The sequence below is a fragment of the Botrytis porri genome, assembly GCF_014898465.1.
Source record: "Botrytis porri strain MUCL 3234 chromosome Unknown BPOR_003, whole genome shotgun sequence".
Lineage (NCBI taxonomy): Eukaryota > Fungi > Ascomycota > Leotiomycetes > Helotiales > Sclerotiniaceae > Botrytis > Botrytis porri.
This window is the reverse complement of record NW_024066077.1, coordinates 870,598-889,181: the sequence shown is the minus strand read 5'-3', so window position 1 is coordinate 889,181 and position 18,584 is coordinate 870,598. Positions and strand designations below refer to the sequence as shown.

The following is an 18,584-nucleotide window of genomic DNA, read 5'->3' as shown; positions in this document are numbered from 1 at the left end:
ATCTAAATCCTAGAAATCACAACATCATCGCAGATATTCACATCTACACTTTAACACATCAAAATGATTATTCCAGTTCGTTGTTTCTCTTGCGGAAAGGTAAACTACATCAATCATTTGCGCGACGGTCGTGCGCTAACCGGTAGAACAGGTTACCGGAGACATCTGGGAGCGATATGTCAAGCTCATTGACGAGGGAGTCAACGACGGGTTAGAGAACCACACTGCACACTGTTCTTATTGCTTCACAATACTAATACGCTGTTATAGTGATGCGATGGACGAGCTCACTTTGAAGCGATATTGCTGCCGTCGCATGATCATGACACATGTCGACCTCATCGAGAAACTTCTTAGGTACGAAATATCACTTCCATTATTTTGGCAGACGAAGAAAGAAGCGGAGAGCTGGATTTTGAAATCAACTAAAAATTTGCGACTTCCTTATTTACTGACCGGTTGATTAGATACAATCCTGCGGAGAGAGATGCGAAAAAGGCCGCTTTGAACAGTTAAGTCAAACCGGCCATATTATATTTTACTCGTACACACCTCGATTCGGATGACCTCAATTGCTAGTTCAATCGGAAGAAGCGCGATATGCGATTAGACGATGCCATAGCAGACAGGGAGGCAGATGGTATAGGCGTTGATTGGAGATCATGATCCAAATGCTACAGATTTTGGCGTGGGCGTTCCAGGGCTACACCCAACGGTGATTGGTGTGTAGTAAACATTTGCGAGCGGTGTTGAACTTTTACACGGAGGAGTGGGGAGATAATATTTGCGGCTCATTATCGAATTTTCACAATCAAGGATTATTTCCAACATAACCATACCATACTTTCGTACATGCATTGTTGTTTGTTTCGGGAACACTATCAGACGTTCATCAGGCGCCCAAATAATACTTGATCATTCCTGGTAGAAGTTGTCCCAAGGAACTGGTTCTCTATTATGCACGTACAACGCATTGGACTTGGGCTGTATTGATGTGGAGTGCACTTAAATCTGACAAGCCACTAATGAGAAATTTCTAGCACTCACCGACGGCAAAGGCTTACTCTACCAGCTAGGACTTTACCCTTTTATAAGAGCGATAGTCAATGGGTAGTCTCTTATAACCTCATGCAATGCAGAGAGTGGGAAAAGCTGGCGTTTCTATAAGGCTAGAAGCGGTGGAGTCATGTTGGTGCAGACTTGCATCAAACTCCGACGCGTATTGCTTGATTTTGATAAGTCGTCAAATTACGAGAAACTCGTCGAATTAAACAAACATGGAGTTGGGGATTTTGCATCGATCGATCTAAGGCCTTGAAGAGAGAAAACTTTCCACAGAGGTACCCGTGGAGGGCATTAACAAGGACTAGGATACTGTCAATCATCATCGGAATGGACCACCAGATAGAGAACACCATTCCGTGTAGCCAGTCGACGATATCCGTTCTGCTCATGCTGGTAAATTTTGTTTGAGCGATCATGACCGGCCGACCCATCTAACTGACTTGAATGACATTCCCGTGGTCTCGGATACGCTTATGCTTATTAGTTCGTCCCGAAGTGCTCAAATATTGGCAGTGATATTCGCAATGAACCTAATCTGGGTATAATTGAAGCTATTATTGCGGTCATGATAGAGCCAGCCGTTCGGTTCGCGATTTGCAACTGTTGGATTGATTGTCAATGTTTTTCTTGTCCATTGACAATAGACGATGTTCCCTGTCCCTTCATGCTTCCATGGTGACTTTACGAGTTTCGAGACATGGGACATGATGAGATACTTTATTCCCGTCAAAGTGTTACTTAGTATATGAATCAGGAAACGGTTCTCCGATGTACAGAATGTGTGATGACATGAGATTAGCAGCCAGTATCGTACATATGCTGATGTGGTTTCTTATGTTTCGAATTGAGATTACCCACCTTCCGTTACAATCAGGATAAATGGAGTCAACACTAGACATGTCAGTTGAGCACTCAGTTGTATATCTCAGGTAGATACAAATATGCTCGGCCTACCCCAAGACAATGGAAGCCGTCAAAAGTACCCAGGTATGTAGACTGTAGTACCGGTATATCTGGAAAACAAACTTGTAAGCGCCCGTCATGCTTATAGTCTGCATATATGCAAGCGGGGAGGATCAAAAGACATGGATTGACGTATATGATTGGCTCAACTTTGATTTCTTCTTGCATCCAGAAAGCCATAATGGATGGTACCTACTACTGTGTTATCAGCCTATTATTTGTGCTCTTCTGTTCATTTCTTGACCGGCTTCAACATTGCAGATTTTGTACTCATCGCGACAAGGGACCAAAGATTGTGTTTGTTTTGGCAGCGGTACATCTATCGTATATTGTATTATTGGCCTGTTCGCGATAATAACAATAATGTCAGTAGAGGACTCTTGATGCGAGAATAGAGAAAACATAATTCAAACAAAAGGCTTAGTTCTCTTATCTGTACGTTATTGCCAGGTACTTGCTTCGTAGACATAATGGTCCTCGCATCCTTATTAACCTTACATCCTAAACATCCTTAACATCCTCGCTCCATCTTTCCCCACAAGGAAAATCAACTCCCCCCCCCCCGCCGATGCCAGGTCCACGCGCGAAAGTCATAATAAAGTACCACTTTATATCAAAATCCTCCCCGAGGACGTGACTTTGCGGCACAGCACTTTCCTTAGCCTGTTCATCAACAAGTAATTCTCCAAAATCTTACCTCTCTTTTGCATCTGAGCGTGTAAGGTTTCTTATTGATTTTGAATATTTTTGGCTACACGCATCCACTCACTCTACTAAACTCTTTACGATCCAAGTATATTTCCTTGTGGTGCCAACACTTCTGCCAAACTCAGTTCCAAAGCCCTGAGCTTGGAACTCTTGATCCGCGCCAGACTTTCCTCCATTCAGCCTCAGTGTTCTCGGATCCACTGCAACGTCCGAAGCTGTGAGTGGTAACCCCGCCCAGAACCTGGCGTTGTAAGCATTACCATCTCTTCTTTATACTTGAGCATCGAGGTCCCACCTAGACAAACTTTTATGAATTGTGCAAGCTTCTTATCTTTTTATTGGGGCCTCGAAATATCAGGAGAATGGCAGTAGAAAGTCCATTGCTTGCCTCACCTGTCAACGTCATGTCAGCCATCTCTCCCTATACAGACTTCTCTCTTTCACCATGTTCTCCTTCAACTCAAAGATCTCCATATTACCAGTCGCTGTATGTTGAACCATTGCAAAAACTGGCCATGCTAATAATATCATATAGGCCCGCGCGAAACTACTCAGGCTCCAATCTCCAACCAACTCTTTTCGAGGACGGCCTCTCTCCTGCCAGCGCGCACCTACTCAGTCCAATGAGTGATATGGTGGGGCCTTCGCCAGTGACCTCGAATGGCACTACAACCACAGATATTGAGGATGATGAAGTTGCAGATGAAACGATGGATCATGAGGATCTACCCAGAGCCGATTCGCAAATTACTGTTGGTACACTACCACGGTTGGAAAGATTTTTGCTGATACTATAAACAGTTGAAAAGGCTCAGCACAAATCTACCAGAAGAGTTTCGTGCTTCCATCGAAGATGAGTCTGTCTCGGTCATCCACGCCCCCGAGGGCTACGCAAAATTTGTGAGCAATAGAGTTAAATGGTGAAGAATCAACAGCTAATTCAAAACAGCCATTCAGCGATGCGACTCCAGTACAATCCGCGAAAGAACTTTTAGATCGTTCCACGCCAACTCCATACCAGCAGTCTAGAAGTTCAAGAAGTAGTCCAAGAAGTAGCCCTCGCACCAGTCCTAAGTTTAATCAAAGGACAAGCCCGAAGACCAGTCCGAAAACGAGTCCAAGTGGGAGTCCCCGTAATAGCCCAGGAATGAGTCCAGAAATTCTCCAGGTTGCTAAGCATGCGAATAAGGTAAAACCCATCATATTATACGTCTTTTCTAAGCTAACAACGATATAGTCTATCGAGCCAGGTCCAGTTTCACCTCCACCGATCTCTACAGACATAAAGCCGATGAAATTCGGTCTGGAGAATCAAACACCTCGAGCGCAAACTCGTCAAGAAGTCGAATCATTTTCGGAAGAGAGAAGACCATCTCGGCCGAGCAGTCTTGAAGGTATAACTGAAGAAGAAGATACAAATATTCCTTACTCACTAGATGTAGGGATTCCCGAAGAACTTCCCAAGGATTTTTCGGAAGACGATTTCGATGCTCGTACAGTTCATAATGCGGATGAGGAAGTATCGGCCTTGAAGACGGCGCTTAATGAATGTTGGACACTCTGCAATACGTTGGCTAGTCTTAGCTCTATTCACCGTGAAAGGATATTTAGCTTTTCCGGATCCGGGGATGCTCACGAAAAAGCTTGGAAATGTTGTTGGAAGCTTTGCAAGAAATTATACGATAGCCGCGACGAAGATCACGAGTTCCATGTCAGGCCAACCCTCGATCTGTGTAGGGATTTTTGCCAGTCTCTATTTGATGTGCGCCAAAAGAAAGATGAGGTAGCCGATTCAGTATTGAGGGTCAGTTTCGAATTGAACAACCACTTATATAATACGCACGATCGCAATTTACCTGAAGCATTTCGAGAAAGAACTCTAGATTTTTACATAACGCTATGCCATCGTCTCATGAAACAAAGAAGTGAACTTGCCGAAGAGACAGATTCTCTTCTCCGAGCTTGTTGGAGTCTTGCTGAAATGCTTTTCAGTCTTCGACAAAACAAAAGGGAAGGGAAAATGGCAGATGAAGAGCTTCTTGGGTCTGCTGTTCAAGCTTGCTGGGAATTATGTGATCTTTTCCGAGAAGGTTGGACACAAGTTCGTCCTGAGAGGGGTACACCTCGCCCATCCCAAACGACTTTCAGAACATCATCCGATCAAATGTCTCGCTCTTCACATACCAAGTCTAGTAGTCTAGCTTCGCTATCAGAGAATCCTGAAGAGCATACACCTACAAGATATGTTATCCTTCCTGAAACCCCAACAACCGACTTTGAAGATACCCCCATCACACCAGAGGAGAACTCGCCAAATATTCCAAATATTATGGTTTTAGGTTCAGAAAGACCACCGCGATGGTCATCTGCTGCATCTTCACTTTCAGGATATTCTCAAGAAAGTGGTGCTAGCACAGTAACAAATGGAAACCAACCGGAGGATCTAAACTTGACAAGACTCAAGATACTTATCTTGAAAGCTTCAATGAATGTGGGATATTCAAGAAATGCTATCTCGTCCAAAGGTTCACCCTTGACACTTCAAAATTTTGTCAAGGCACTGCCGACTGGTACCTTTGGTCCATCGCCAGCGCAAACAAATCTACTTTCATCATATCGAAACCTGGTACTGAGCGACCCTACCTTCAGAAATACAAGCTCATTACCTCCGCCAGGAAAGAAAGTCTCAGCTAATGATCTCGCTAAGAGTGTTAGTTGGATGATGAGGACTGGACAATACACATTTTTGAGAGATTTATTCAGGATGGTGTTTGGCTTCCGTGTTGATGAAGCTGATTCACGAAAGGGTGTCAGCATCTCGGTATGAAAATGATGCTTTATTTTAGGAACATCAATGCGTCTATCTTCAATCACTATGTCCCATCAGACAGGCCGCTTTGGAAGTTTGCCATTTTGCTGCGAGCTTCATGATGGCTCTAGCGTATATGCTAGATTTCTGGTGTCACAAACTACAAGATTGTCTCGAGGAATTCGCAATACCATTCTTCTGAATGTAGTTTTAAAGAAGACGACAATGCTTCAATTGGCGGACTTCACTCACACAGAACATATTATCTCCGCCGACGTTAATGTCTCCAGAACATTGGAACATTTGATGCAGCTAGGTATTGCCCAACCTCCTTTTACTCATGTCTCCATCTCTCAATGGGCCCAATGGCATAACTTGTACGAAAATGAGAACGAAAACGAGAACGTAATTAACGACGCAAGGGGGATTTGGGAGGCTGTTTTATATTTTGTCTTTTCTTTTTTTTTTTTGATACCCTTGCTGTAAGGCGTTGCGGCGCGAGAAGGAAATGTTTTCTCTTCGCCCTGTGGATATTATATATGATTGTGGATTCTAACATACTTCTACAAATTTCAAAATCTATACTATATTTACTTCTTAGATTTCCGTAGATTCCATCCTCATGAGTTCCTTCCTTCCATCTCCACACGTTCACATGAAGTACATTGCCATTTTCCGCTATTCTCAATTTGCAAGTATCATAAATCTTGATAAAGTCCCAATAATAAACCCCGGTAGTCACCTAATTATAGAAACCATGCAATGCATGCGACGTTCACAGATAGGCGAGATATTCAATCACATCACGTTATATGATGAGCCAATGAGGAATGAATAGCTCGGTTCTATTTTTTGTTATGGCTTGAAATAGAAAAGAATTAAGAACTACCTAGGTAGTGGGGTTGAAGATGGGATTTTTGCGCGAAGTTGTTGGCGCTTATTTACCTGCTTGCTTGCTTGTTTGTCGAATTATAGAATTGATGGATGGGTGGATGAATGGATACGGTATAGGTATTGTGGGATTGTGGAATTAATTGATGGGGTGATGTACCAATTGTATTGGTATTGAATTGTGGAGAGGTTAGGTATGCACAGCGCACTATGGGGGAGGTATAGAGGAGGTGAGGTGTACTGCCTTGTAGGTACCGGTAGGTAAATAGGGATTGTCGGCGCGCGGCTATGGTTATATATTTGTATATACCTATATATGTATAACTGAACTGTGCTGAACCATGCTAGAGTCTGGGCTGGGCTATGAATTTCTTCATTTTGTTGGTGTGGAAACTTGGATTTGATACTTGATTTCGTGATAGGTATACGTAGGTAGGCATATTGCATATTGTGGTGGAAAGGGAAGGGAAGGGTTTGGTTCTGAGATTGTGTTTTGTATTGACATTTTGGTTGTGGGGTTCGTATCGCTGGGTAGGTAGATATAGATATGATCAACTACATTGTTGGGAGAGTAATATGTTACAGTTACAGAGCAGGATAGATCAGAATAGGATACTATTATTGTGTGATAGTTTCTGTGTGGTGATATGATTTGGGAGTGAGTTTAATAGATAGATGGTAGTTATGAGATATTCGCGTAATTGGCAGCGTTCGAAATTGTGCGTGTACCTGCTGCGTGGTTCATCGGACGATTTCGTTGTCATTTCCTGTGGAAAGACTGTATCCTCAATCTCGTTTAGCTGTCCTCGGTGGTGGCTCCCTTCCTCTTTTCATTGCCCAGCGTAGAGTATTCTTTCATCCAATCTTCACCCCTTGCCGAAACATCAGCAGATTAATGTAAATAGGTCTTCTGATTCTGTATTGAGGAAACTTCTTGGACAACTACTGTATAGGATTGAGACATGACTTGTTCCGTATCGTCGGGCACAATGACACAGGAAATGGTGATAATGATATAGCGCAACTGAATCTCATGCACTAGTTATTTGTGGCGGTGATCTTTCATCTCATTAATGCTTTCGTCCCTTGTATACTGTGGACGATTCAACGATGATCAAGCGAGATACTTTGCTTGGGAGTACTGTGGGGAAAATGACCTCTGGATTCGGCTAGATCGTCTGAGTAAGTGTGGACATTTTGGTAAGGAGGATTTGCGCTTTTCCTGTGGCAGATTATTGCACCATTGGGTGGAGGTCAATTTCGAAGGCAATGTTTGAGGAGATGTTTTGACCACCAGGTTACGTATGATTAATTCGACTTTCAGTGTGTTGAATGTAAAATAATCGGAATATCCAAACGGCCTCATCGATAAATAACCTCCACGTCCCCCTTTGGAAATTTGCGCAGTCGTTCCATGATTTTCGCTTCTCCAATATTCAGCACCGTGGTTATTTGATCAAAACAATGGCACCCATCAGTATATTTCCGCAGTGCATCACCTCTTCTATCCATGTGTATTGCTTGTCTAGAGGCGATCGATGATAAATACATAGAAGACACTGCGTACCTATGTACGCGATAGATGAGACCTTTTATGACACCGAATTGGATGAAACGACGAACATCGATATAATTGAGGACGTTAAGACCTTGATCCATGTGTAGTTTGAGCCATTCCTTGAGCGTTCTTGAGGTACAAAGAGTGGTGAAGAGTCGACAGAGTAGGAAATTTGCGAGGCGAGGACCGTTGATGTAGACGTAATTTGCACATTCATCTTGCATGTCATCTTTATCAGCTATGAAGTCGTTCATCTCAGATGTAGGCGCATAAATATTGCTAAAGAGAAAAATATCGAGTATAAGAATGGAATCATAGTAGAGAAGATGCTGCAAGGCTATTTTGGTGAGATCCATGGCAACATTTGCGTCGTGGGCGATTCTTCGGACGTCTTTGATGCCGTCAATGTGCTTGATTACTTTCCTCATGGTGAGATCCCAGGTATCGTCGACGATTTCGGCAAATTTGATCTTGGAGATTGGGACTTGCCATGCTTTTATAGGGGGTGGATGTCTGTGGATGGGGAAAAGCTTCATGTTAATAGTGTTTGCATCATCTACATGTATTGTTAGTTCACAGGCCTCATAAACGTAGGTGGCCCGTAGGATACATACCAACAGGAATCATGCACTCATTGTAATTATTCAAATCCTCCTTAATAATCTCCAATAATGCAGCTATCGACCTTCGATCTTGACATGAAAAGGTCCCCTCCTGACTCAAATACTCATTCTGAATCTCCATTTCCGTAAATGTTGATGCCAAACGTTTAACCACAGCTTCATAAGGAATCTTATCCACCTCGACTCTCGTCACAATGCAGAAATTGAACATGAATTCATTTCGTTCATATTTTTCATTCTTGATACAAACTGGATGGCCTAAAATGCGATGTTTGTTCTCAGGATCACATACTGTAACATGACGATTACAAAATGCTTGACGGGGAATGATATATTCGGCCAGCTTTTCAAAGTCGAACAGACGTGGTTTATCTACATCAGGTTCTGAGACAATACATCCTGGAGGACTTTGATGAACGACCTTGGTACCTGGTAAAGATATTAGTGAATGTATGTATTGAAGGAAGATACATGTATGCATGCACCTTTCTGGGGAAGGAAACGAGCAAAGAATATTCCCTCGATCATGATGAGTTCTAGCGAGTATGGCTAAGGGGAACCAATTGATATCTCTCAATGTGAATTCTTCCCTTGTCCACGGGTAGTCTAGATTTTGTTCTAAAGATCAAATATCGTTCAAGTGATGTCAAGTCATTTGAACCAATTGGGCAATTTCAGCCACATATCTCGTGACTCCAGGGCTGACTCAATATACCCGTGTGTGATTAGTCATCTTCGAACCGCGATATCATTGTTCCATCATGTCTCTATTGCTGTGCTTACCACTACTTATGAGCATCTTCATCTATTCGTTACCAGTCCAATTTATAACATATCACTTTGGACAGCCTTAATGAACTATGTGAGTATCATCCCCAGGTGCTTCAATCATTGACAGGTAGACGAGCCTGCGAACTTGATTTCCAAGAGATAAGGGACTTTCCTCAAGCTTGTTTAGTGTCCTGTAGGGATTCACACGTTTCAGAGGCTTGGATTAGCGAAACACGCTGTATCCCCAAATTTGGGAATGATATCTTGTCTAAGTTTCTATTTAGTATCACAATTTGAATTCTGACATTCTTTTGATTTTTGTTAATAAGTATTGAGGTGGTCAAGTTCTTATCTGTTGCTTCGCTTACGTGGAGAGAAACTTTGCTGCACCAGAGATTTCGGTGAACTACCGGCCAATCGAAAGATCTGGATCTTTCGGTCAGATATTCGATCAAAGTACGGAGTAGGCACTAGGGAAACAGTAAGGTTTAACTGAAAAGGGATTAAACGACCCACACTTTGTCAGAAAGCAGAAGCATTTCAGCAAATCTTTTCTTCCTCTTGTTCTTCCTCTCTCTCATTCACTCTTTCGATCGTTGCTAGGGAATTCTATCAAAGATCTTTCATCTCATACAAATTTCATCTAATCATTAAAGCTTTGGTCAAGATGCGGGTCTGATTTTGTGAGACTGTACAAAAGTGCAGCAGTACTTATATACAGCTCACTTTCATTCGGAATTTAATAAAAGCAACAAGTTCTCCACTGATTGATTGGTGGTTTTGGCTTGTCAGAAACTCTTGAAAATCGCTGTTCTCTGACCCTTCCGTCGCGTATAAAAGGGGTTCTGAGATAAGCAGAGCTTTGTGACGGTGATAAGAGAGAACTCCATCTGGGAGGGTAAATAGCACTTAAGTTATTGCGTTCTCTTACCTCGATCAGGCACTATCACTTCTATAACCCTTGAAACTGATCTTTAAATATAACAAGGTTATATTAATCGTTCTCTACTAAACTCTCATTTTCTGCAAACGGACCTATATCCAGCAAGTTGTGTGTTGGTAATTTTGACTATCGTGGTCACTTGCTACACTCAACATGCCTTCTAATGAGTCACTAGATGGCCTGGCCACCAACGGCAACAAGCCTATTCACTGTCAGTTGTTCATCCCATGATTTCAAACTGTTTGTTGACTTAATTATTGCTGACGCGCTACCACTGCTACAGCTTTGGATTTCCCACAACTTTATAAACGTCCGTCATTCCAGGAACTTTTGCAAGTATTGGAATTATTGAAACTTCCACCGCCTTCTTGGAATTCAAACTCCAGGAGGTCTCAAGAATCTGACGATGCTCAAGGTATATCTCGTTACCTGACCAAAATTATTGGAAGCGAACTTGATTGGTTATCCATAGGAGTATCTGAAGAGGAATGGGAACAACAATGTGAAACTATCCATGAGCTTGCTAGTAAGAGACTGGCTGAACGTTGTGGACGCTCAGGTAAGACATCTGATTTCTTGGACACTTGAACTGAGGATTTGCACCACAATCAAGAAATCATCTAACGAAATGCAGCAATGCCACAGATGATCCGTACTTGGATCATTCCAACATCTGGAGATTCAGAAGACCTCGCCATTGAACTGTGTGAGCCTCCACTCACTGGTGATAGTTTGGGTCTCAAAACATGGGGTACTTCCTTCGTAATGGCCAAGAAGTTGGAGGAGCTAGGAAACCTCTATTTTAGCGGTGTACTTTCCAACAGTGATTTGACTGAGCGAGAGGTTGCAACTTCAAAAAATGGCCAAACTGTGGAAAGTGAGTCAACAGTAGAGATTCAATTGACCATGGGGTGCGACGAAGCATTGAACGGCACCACGAGAATGAATGGTAATGGCGTGATAGTAGGAGATACTATGTTGGCTAGTGAGTCGAGCGTGGAAAGGGATGTGATGCATCGAGGAGACTTCTCGAGGCAGCATGTCTATAATGAAGGGAAAATTCTAGAGCTTGGTGCTGGTACTGGACTTCTTGGATTGACGGCAACTATGCTCTGGAACAAGACCACCGTCTTGACTGATCTTCCTGACATTGTTCCAAACCTGAATGTTAATCTCAAGAAGAATGGTTTTGGCCATACTTCTGAAGATAAAGCCAGTGCAGCAATCCTAGATTGGAGTGATGCAGAACACTCCGAGGTGTTCAGCCAAAACCCAAATGATAAGTTTGAGGTACGATAAGTATCCTTTACATATTCTCCCTTCTATGATTCAAATATCTAATCATATTCATAGATAATTCTTGTTGCCGATCCCTTTTATGATTCTCATCACCCTCATCTTCTTGCTGGAGTAATCCCGAAACTCCTCAAGAATAGTGAGGATAGTCGTGTGTTGGTATCAGTACCGCTAAGAGACAATTCAACAAAGGAGATGAAGAATAACTTTGAGGAACTGATGTCCATTCAAGGATACCAATTAGTGGCTAGTGGTAAAGAACGCTGCTTCGATGATTGGGAGGATCCAGAACGGGACGACGATGATGATGGCGTACACTGTTGGTGGGGCATTTGGAAGCACGATGTAGCGGCATCTACAGCTATATGCTTATGATTTCATTTACATCGAGTTGTTAATGTCCTCAACTTCTGTGTAAATGAGATGAATTGTGAATCTTATCGTAGCAAAGCAAAAGTCATGTGGTTGGCATGATGATGGCAAAATCATGCACAATCAATGTGCTTTGTAGATTGATTCAAAGTTTATTCCATCCAGCCACCTCTCCCTCAAATTCTTGTTCTCGATATTCAGATATGCGTTCTGTATTCATAGATGGATTGTATGCCTATTTTTAGCAGATCTCCCTATCACTGTCGACTGATATATAGCCCCATGATTTCACGTACTATTTTATGATGGAAGCGTTCGGGGCATCAGTTCTTGTTCTTTACTTGATAGACGATGGAAGATGGAACTATTTTTTGTATTGCCAGTTCAAAAATGAAGATGAGAATGTACGGCATCATACAGAAAGGCAAAAAGAGTACCTCAGCGCCCACGAATCATGATGCATGCCAATTCACCCAATCTAACCATCATCGAAGCCTCCAATTTCACCAACATCATCTTTCAACTCCGAACTTGAGAGTTTCAAAATAAGAGGTTATCCGAACTAGGTGTGGGTGAATTGAAATTTTAGATCATCTACTGGTTCTAGTTTCAGTAGAATAATTCACTTCTTTTATATTTAAGCAAAGAAGATATTCCATGACAAACTCTTTCTTTACTCTCTACTTTCTTATCCATCAACGCCCCAAACCTCAACTTCCTTTCTAACTCTTGGGTATATTCCCATAAGCTGGGAAGGTCTACTTCTTGTGGCCTCAGAACTCTTGCGAAATCCCTTCCACATTAACTCCCGTTATTAGACGCCGAGTATCCTACTTTGATTTCTTATATCATACATTTCTTGCTCATCTTTTAGATATTATCATCTATTATTTTGACGCGCTCGCCCAAACCAATGATTATACATCAAACCCCCTATCAAGGCATCAAGAAATCCGGTATTTACGACCTGGAGTCTTCTATCATAACCCCTCCTCTTTCCTGGATCCAAAAAACTACAACTTTCGTCTGACCTTTCGAAAAGTTTCTCAGCTAGGTAGCAAAAAATAAAGGAGGAAACCGCGACTGCCATCGCCCTAATCGACATCTCAAAGTGTTCTACGCCCCCGACTTCGGTTTCGCAGAGTCCGGAAAACATCATATTCAAAAATTTACAATCACTATTACATTCCACGATATTGGAATCATCATTTATCTTTTCTCGGTTTTTAAGTATTCAATATTTGAATAATCCACAAAAATTGGTTTTCGGTTACAGCTATTGCTGTGAATGTCCCACGAATTCTGTTTCTTCCATCATCTCCTCATATTTAAACCACACCGAATCGAAATTTCGAAAGCCTTCGCTTTCATCTTTACAATCAATATTATCACATACAGTACACCTCTTCGATCCCTAACATTATCTTTGGAAACTCGAGATCAAATTCACTTTGTCAAGCATTCTTCAAAATATTTTTGACGAGGACCTAATACCAACCACAGACTTCCTCGGCACAAAACGTCTGGCTTGAAGGATTATCTAACATCTAGAGTGTTCAGAGCAGACAAGAGGAAATATATCGCATACAGACCTAGCTTTCACTGAGCTCCCGTCAACTCATAATATTATCATCATTACCCTTTCTATCTCGAGAGGATTCACAAGATTGGGAGCAGCGACGACAACAAACGGATACTCATAACCTAATCCTACAGTACCTATCAAAGCAGTGGTAAGTCGACTAGAGATATCATGCCCCGGAAGAAAAAAGAGATATTACAATATTTGTTGCCTATTTACAATTGTCCAGGACATGCGCTAATCTACCCTGGACAGCCCTTTACTATTTAGCAAGGGAGCAGATACGTCTATATTTCACGATTTGAAACTTTCCCTTTAAATTCAAACATTATTGCTCATCAACTGGCAAGATGGTAGGTGTGAAAACATGGACTGATGACGGGATTTGGTTTGTTCTCCTGGCATCCAAAATCCTTTCCCCGTCTTCCGCCAAAAAAATTAAACCAGGCAGATTCTTCACAGATGAAGCAATTGGACTTCTTTGCAAGAAAATGTTAAGGATTTGCGACATGCACCAAATGCAGCGAGCGTTAGATATGCTCGTACTCAGAAACCGGAGTAAGTCCTTATCAATTCACTTTCACAAGTACATCCTCTAATTTCTTAGGGCACAACCCTCTCCAGAAGTTCTAGAAATAATTGAGCGACTACGCGGTTCAATTTCCCAAGCTCAAGACAGCACAATTGAAAACATGCTCGATAATTCGCGGGATGGCACTACGGCTTCCCAAAGACGAAGCCACTCAAGAAGCTCTAGTAATACTAGTGCGAATACGATGTCACCAATGTCAATGAGCAGTCCTCTCACTCAGTCACAACCTAGAAGAAGCGGTAATTGGAACAGGAGTGAAGCTCGTCAATTCAATCCGAACAGACTTCAAACCATGAGCATGAGTGCAAATGGACCATTCGATAAGTCATATGGACGAGGTCATGAAAATAAGTATGTGCTCTCTTGATGAACCGAGTCCACGGAATGAGCTAACTTCAACACAGTTTTCTGCCAGCAACTACCAACCAACAACATCAACAACATGGAAGAGGTTCACTTGGAACTGGAAGTCACCAACAACAGCCTAGACAGGTACACTCTGCAACGACTAGATCAAATCCATTGTGGTATCTTGGTGCCGAAAATTCATCTTCAAGGAGACAAACAATGGGCAACGTCCAGGGAATGGATGCTTACATGCAGAATGGCGGTAGCATCCCGGGGAATTCGCAACATACATCATCAGGTAGTATGTATCAAAGTTATGGCAATCAAATGGGCCCAGACACAGCCCAAATTCAGTTTTACGGCCATGCAATGCCTATGGATCCGTCATACGCAACAAATTACGAAAACTATGCACAAGGCTTACCGGGCCTGGGTATAAATGGAATGCCAATGCCAACAGGTCCGGCTGATGTTGGAAGTTCTTCTTATCCATATGATACACCTTCGTATGGCCAGTTCAATGCAGGCATGATGCCACAAAATCAACACTTCGATGGGGAAACATCGTCGCAAACTGGATTACCGTATAATCAGTACTCTCCACAACAGCAATACAGTATCGAATATCCCTTCCCATCATCAAACATTGATTTTGACGGTATGGAAATTATGCCTCAAAGACCTCACGGTCTCTCACAAGCCACAATGAATGATTCCAACTTCGCCAACTTTTCATCCCTTGGTCTTGCAAAATCCATATTCAGTAGTCCTAGTGACATGAGTGGATCAAGTAATGGTTTTATTGAGTCTCTTGACAACCAATCCAAGTCAAACGACCTTGAAAACCAAGGGGGTTTTTCCCATCAGGCTAGATTCATGTCTCAAGAACCACAACAGTCTATCAGCGCAGAAAAAGGAAAGAAAAGAAGCATTGACGAGGCCGAGATATCCGATATCAATTTTGATGGGTACTGTGAGAGGCAAAAGAAAAAGCACAATAGCGAGGATAATGTTTGCTCTAGACAACCAAAGTCCAATGGCCAAAATGCAAGATATGAGCAGGGATTGTCTGAACCACAAACAGACGACACTCAAGAATTTTTTATTGCTGCTTCAAGCGGTAGTCCGATTGATTCCTCTGCTATTGCTCTCGACATCACTCCAGGCGCTGTTGTAGTTGCTGGGGTTGGCTCGGCTGCACACAGTTCAGATGAAGCTGAGTCATCTCCCATCTCTACGAACTTGACCGCCGATTTGGATCATTCAACAAACACCAGAGTCAATGACTCGCCACATAGAATGCCAAACTTGAAGTCGCAAGAAATCCTTTACGAGTCAGTTGAGATATTTCCTCATCAAGAAGATGGCCCTGCATCCAGAAATTCCAATGGCACAGAAGATTCTCTCAGCGAGGAAGACTTCCTAGGCCTTTCGGACCATTTTGATGATATATACTACGAGCTGAGCACGAGTTTTCATGAGATATCAGATGAGGTTATTCAAGCAGACCATGTTTATTTGATTGATCAGATGTGAGAGACTGATCAACATGCGAAGCGTTACGAATCCTACTTCTCTTATCGAAGTTACGAAGTTCGCATATTCATTTTCATTTGCAGTGCTACTACCATTTCGTTCCACTAGAAACTCTTGGTGGGATTAAACTTGATGGGTACGCAGTATGACCAGTGCCATCCATTACATTGGTTGTGTCAAATATTATTACAATCGGGGGATATGAAAGAAGAGCATATAGATAGATATTTCGATCGGGTTTGGGTATCATGGATAGAATTGAGGATATTATTACAGCAAGAGGAATTTATTCGGGATATAATTGGATAGTATGGTTGGATAATATGGTGCTTGGAAGAGTATCATTTCATAATATATTTGGGGTTGACATAGAACTGGAACTCATGCATTGTGTCTTTCAGCGAGGAGTTTGAAGATTTTCAAGGATGGGGTAAAGATATACTTTTTGTGGTGGGATTTAATGAAGAACTGGGGCAAGGGGGGGGTGGAGGGGGGGTGAGATTCAATCAAGAACTTTGGCGGTGGAGCTTACCAGGTATTATTATCTGTGATAGTAGATAGAAAGTATCCATTTAATCAATCTTATTCATGCGAGGGTCTCATAAGGCTCTCGTAGTAAGATTGCTATTTGGTCGACAGGAAATCAAATGATATTCTTTTCATATGATCCAATTTTAAACATGAACGTTAATAATGTCTTATGATCATAGGTGATTTATCCAAGAGTATGTGTATTCTTGTTGATATTTCCGATTCAAATGTCTACCTAGTAGCATAACATTAACATTCGTTGGTCAAGAAGCAACAATAAACGAGACATCTCACTGTGCACGGCCATTACCCCTGAAAAAGCCTACAAGCACACCTAGGTATCTAAAGCGTATTCGCACATCGAAATACTTGACAAAGTCTCGCAGGGAAACGAAGACTGATATGTTTCGATATCTATGGAATCTTGATTTGTAATTTGATATTCTGAGATGTGTTGTATGAAGGTCAAATTCCATGTTTACTTTAATCAATATTGATTCGGATTAGCTTGTAGATCGAGATGATTTTAATCCGGGTTTCGTTTGATTGATGTCTCGTTTAATTCTTTGGGGGCTATATAGGGCGGATTTACATCTGATATTATGTAACGGGGGAATGTGGATAGGAATGAGGATTATAGGTGGACCTCTTCCGGTGTGTTGAGAAAGGTTTGTTATTGCTAGATGAAAAATCGAGTTCAAATGAGATGGATAATGCTTAAGCAATAGGTATCTTGTTCTGGTACGTATGTATAGCCCTTCCTCAAAGGGGATCCTACTTAAAGAACAGAAAACGAGGTAGAGTCACCGCTAAGCTTTCATATTCCACAGTTCTCACATCTTTATATGACTGATCGCTATGTATTGACTACCTTTTATTTCTTCTCGATCGAGCCCTTTTGATAGCAGACATAGATGACTCGACCGAATCTCCATCGCGTTCTCGCTTGATGATCGATTCGGCCATGTCTTCGTCGTCGCCTTCGATCTTGATCATAGGCTCCCTCTTGATTGTTGCATTGTCTCAGCGGACAACGAGAAGTAACTTGAGAGATTCTACGAGATTTTAGGAATCAATCACTTATGAAATATTTGTGGAAGAGTCATAGAGAAAGACTGTACCTTTAGATCGACACCCCAACTTGAAGAATCCCTGAGGTTTAACAACCCCAGATCGATCGAAATCCATGTATTCCACGTCATACACAGTCCTAATACATGGATCGTCAACAGCCGGTTTAGCAGGTCCCAGACTGACTAATTCTTAGCAATAAAATCCAGAACACTGTTCACGCGAATACTAGCATTGCAATTCGAGACTGACTTTCCAAATGTCCACTGATCGCATCCCAATGAACATCTCTGATCAAGTGAACGTTCAACTTGGGCTGCTTCCAAAAGGTCGGACAATACTTGCGCGCTTGGGTTACAGATAGCTTTTTGACAGACTTTGCCTGGTAAAAGCCGACTTTTACTTCACCCGTCTTTTTGAAGCGCGATACATCATCCTCGATTTCGTCTCAACCTCGCTGTGAGCTTTTGACGTTTTCAGCAAGGGATATATCAATATGAGGTATCGGAAGAATTGCTTACACACCGATAACTTTGAGAATTCGAAAGAGCTAACTACCTCCTGTTCATTTTCGACCCGTAAAACCCAATACACTTGTGAACGTGTGAAGAAGACGCCTGGGACTCTTACTCAAACTCCTGACGACCGAAAGGAAGGGTTCTGATTTCTACACCGTCAACCATCATATCCAGAACAATGTACGGACTAGTCCATTTATAGCTTTTATCAGTAATGAATCTGTTCGTGAACTCCTTTTCCGGAACCACCTCGACATATCTCAAGATGGTACTCCGCTCGAACTTCGCGTTCCGATCGGTATGTTCGAATAGCGGTTCATTATCAACACAGATACTGACTTCAATGCCGGGAACCAATTTCAGGATAGCCCTTCTCAATAGCTCAGGTTTCTTTGGGAGTATTTCGA

At 42.1% G+C, this 18,584-nt stretch overlaps 6 protein-coding genes across 6 annotated transcripts; 5 read left to right on the top strand and 1 right to left on the bottom strand.

Annotated features, from left to right (window-relative positions):
- Positions 1 to 63: 63 nt before the first annotated feature.
- EAF01_002332 (uncharacterized protein) lies at positions 64 to 516 on the top strand (the record flags this gene model as incomplete). The annotated part of the gene is made up of 4 exons (XM_038910584.1): positions 64 to 99; positions 152 to 210; positions 271 to 357; positions 468 to 516. 4 exons carry the CDS (start codon positions 64 to 66, stop codon positions 514 to 516), a joined length of 231 nt encoding a protein of 76 aa, XP_038773506.1.
- Positions 517 to 3,098: 2,582 nt separating this feature from the next.
- On the top strand, positions 3,099 to 5,563 carry EAF01_002331 (uncharacterized protein; the record flags this gene model as incomplete). Its single annotated transcript, XM_038910583.1, has 6 exons — positions 3,099 to 3,223; positions 3,272 to 3,488; positions 3,538 to 3,636; positions 3,686 to 3,925; positions 3,974 to 4,130; positions 4,179 to 5,563. The coding sequence occupies 6 exons, from the start codon at positions 3,099 to 3,101 to the stop codon at positions 5,561 to 5,563; spliced, it is 2,223 nt and encodes a 740-aa protein (XP_038773505.1).
- A 48-nt stretch (positions 5,564 to 5,611) lies between these two features.
- EAF01_002330 (uncharacterized protein) lies at positions 5,612 to 6,383 on the top strand (the record flags this gene model as incomplete). The annotated part of the gene is made up of 2 exons (XM_038910582.1): positions 5,612 to 5,950; positions 6,147 to 6,383. The coding sequence occupies 2 exons, from the start codon at positions 5,612 to 5,614 to the stop codon at positions 6,381 to 6,383; spliced, it is 576 nt and encodes a 191-aa protein (XP_038773504.1).
- Positions 6,384 to 7,798: 1,415 nt separating this feature from the next.
- Positions 7,799 to 9,145, bottom strand: EAF01_002329 (uncharacterized protein; the record flags this gene model as incomplete). The annotated part of the gene is made up of 3 exons (XM_038910581.1): positions 7,799 to 8,550; positions 8,609 to 9,046; positions 9,103 to 9,145. The coding sequence occupies 3 exons, from the start codon at positions 9,143 to 9,145 to the stop codon at positions 7,799 to 7,801; spliced, it is 1,233 nt and encodes a 410-aa protein (XP_038773503.1).
- Positions 9,146 to 10,484: 1,339 nt separating this feature from the next.
- EAF01_002328 (uncharacterized protein) lies at positions 10,485 to 12,002 on the top strand (the record flags this gene model as incomplete). Its single annotated transcript, XM_038910580.1, has 4 exons — positions 10,485 to 10,542; positions 10,615 to 10,890; positions 10,966 to 11,621; positions 11,685 to 12,002. 4 exons carry the CDS (start codon positions 10,485 to 10,487, stop codon positions 12,000 to 12,002), a joined length of 1,308 nt encoding a protein of 435 aa, XP_038773502.1.
- A 1,668-nt stretch (positions 12,003 to 13,670) lies between these two features.
- Positions 13,671 to 16,057, top strand: EAF01_002327 (uncharacterized protein; the record flags this gene model as incomplete). The annotated part of the gene is made up of 4 exons (XM_038910579.1): positions 13,671 to 13,732; positions 13,837 to 14,139; positions 14,206 to 14,524; positions 14,578 to 16,057. Exons 2-4 carry the CDS (start codon positions 13,932 to 13,934, stop codon positions 16,055 to 16,057), a joined length of 2,007 nt encoding a protein of 668 aa, XP_038773501.1. The 5' UTR covers positions 13,671 to 13,732; positions 13,837 to 13,931.
- Between the last annotated feature and the right edge of the window lie 2,527 nt (positions 16,058 to 18,584).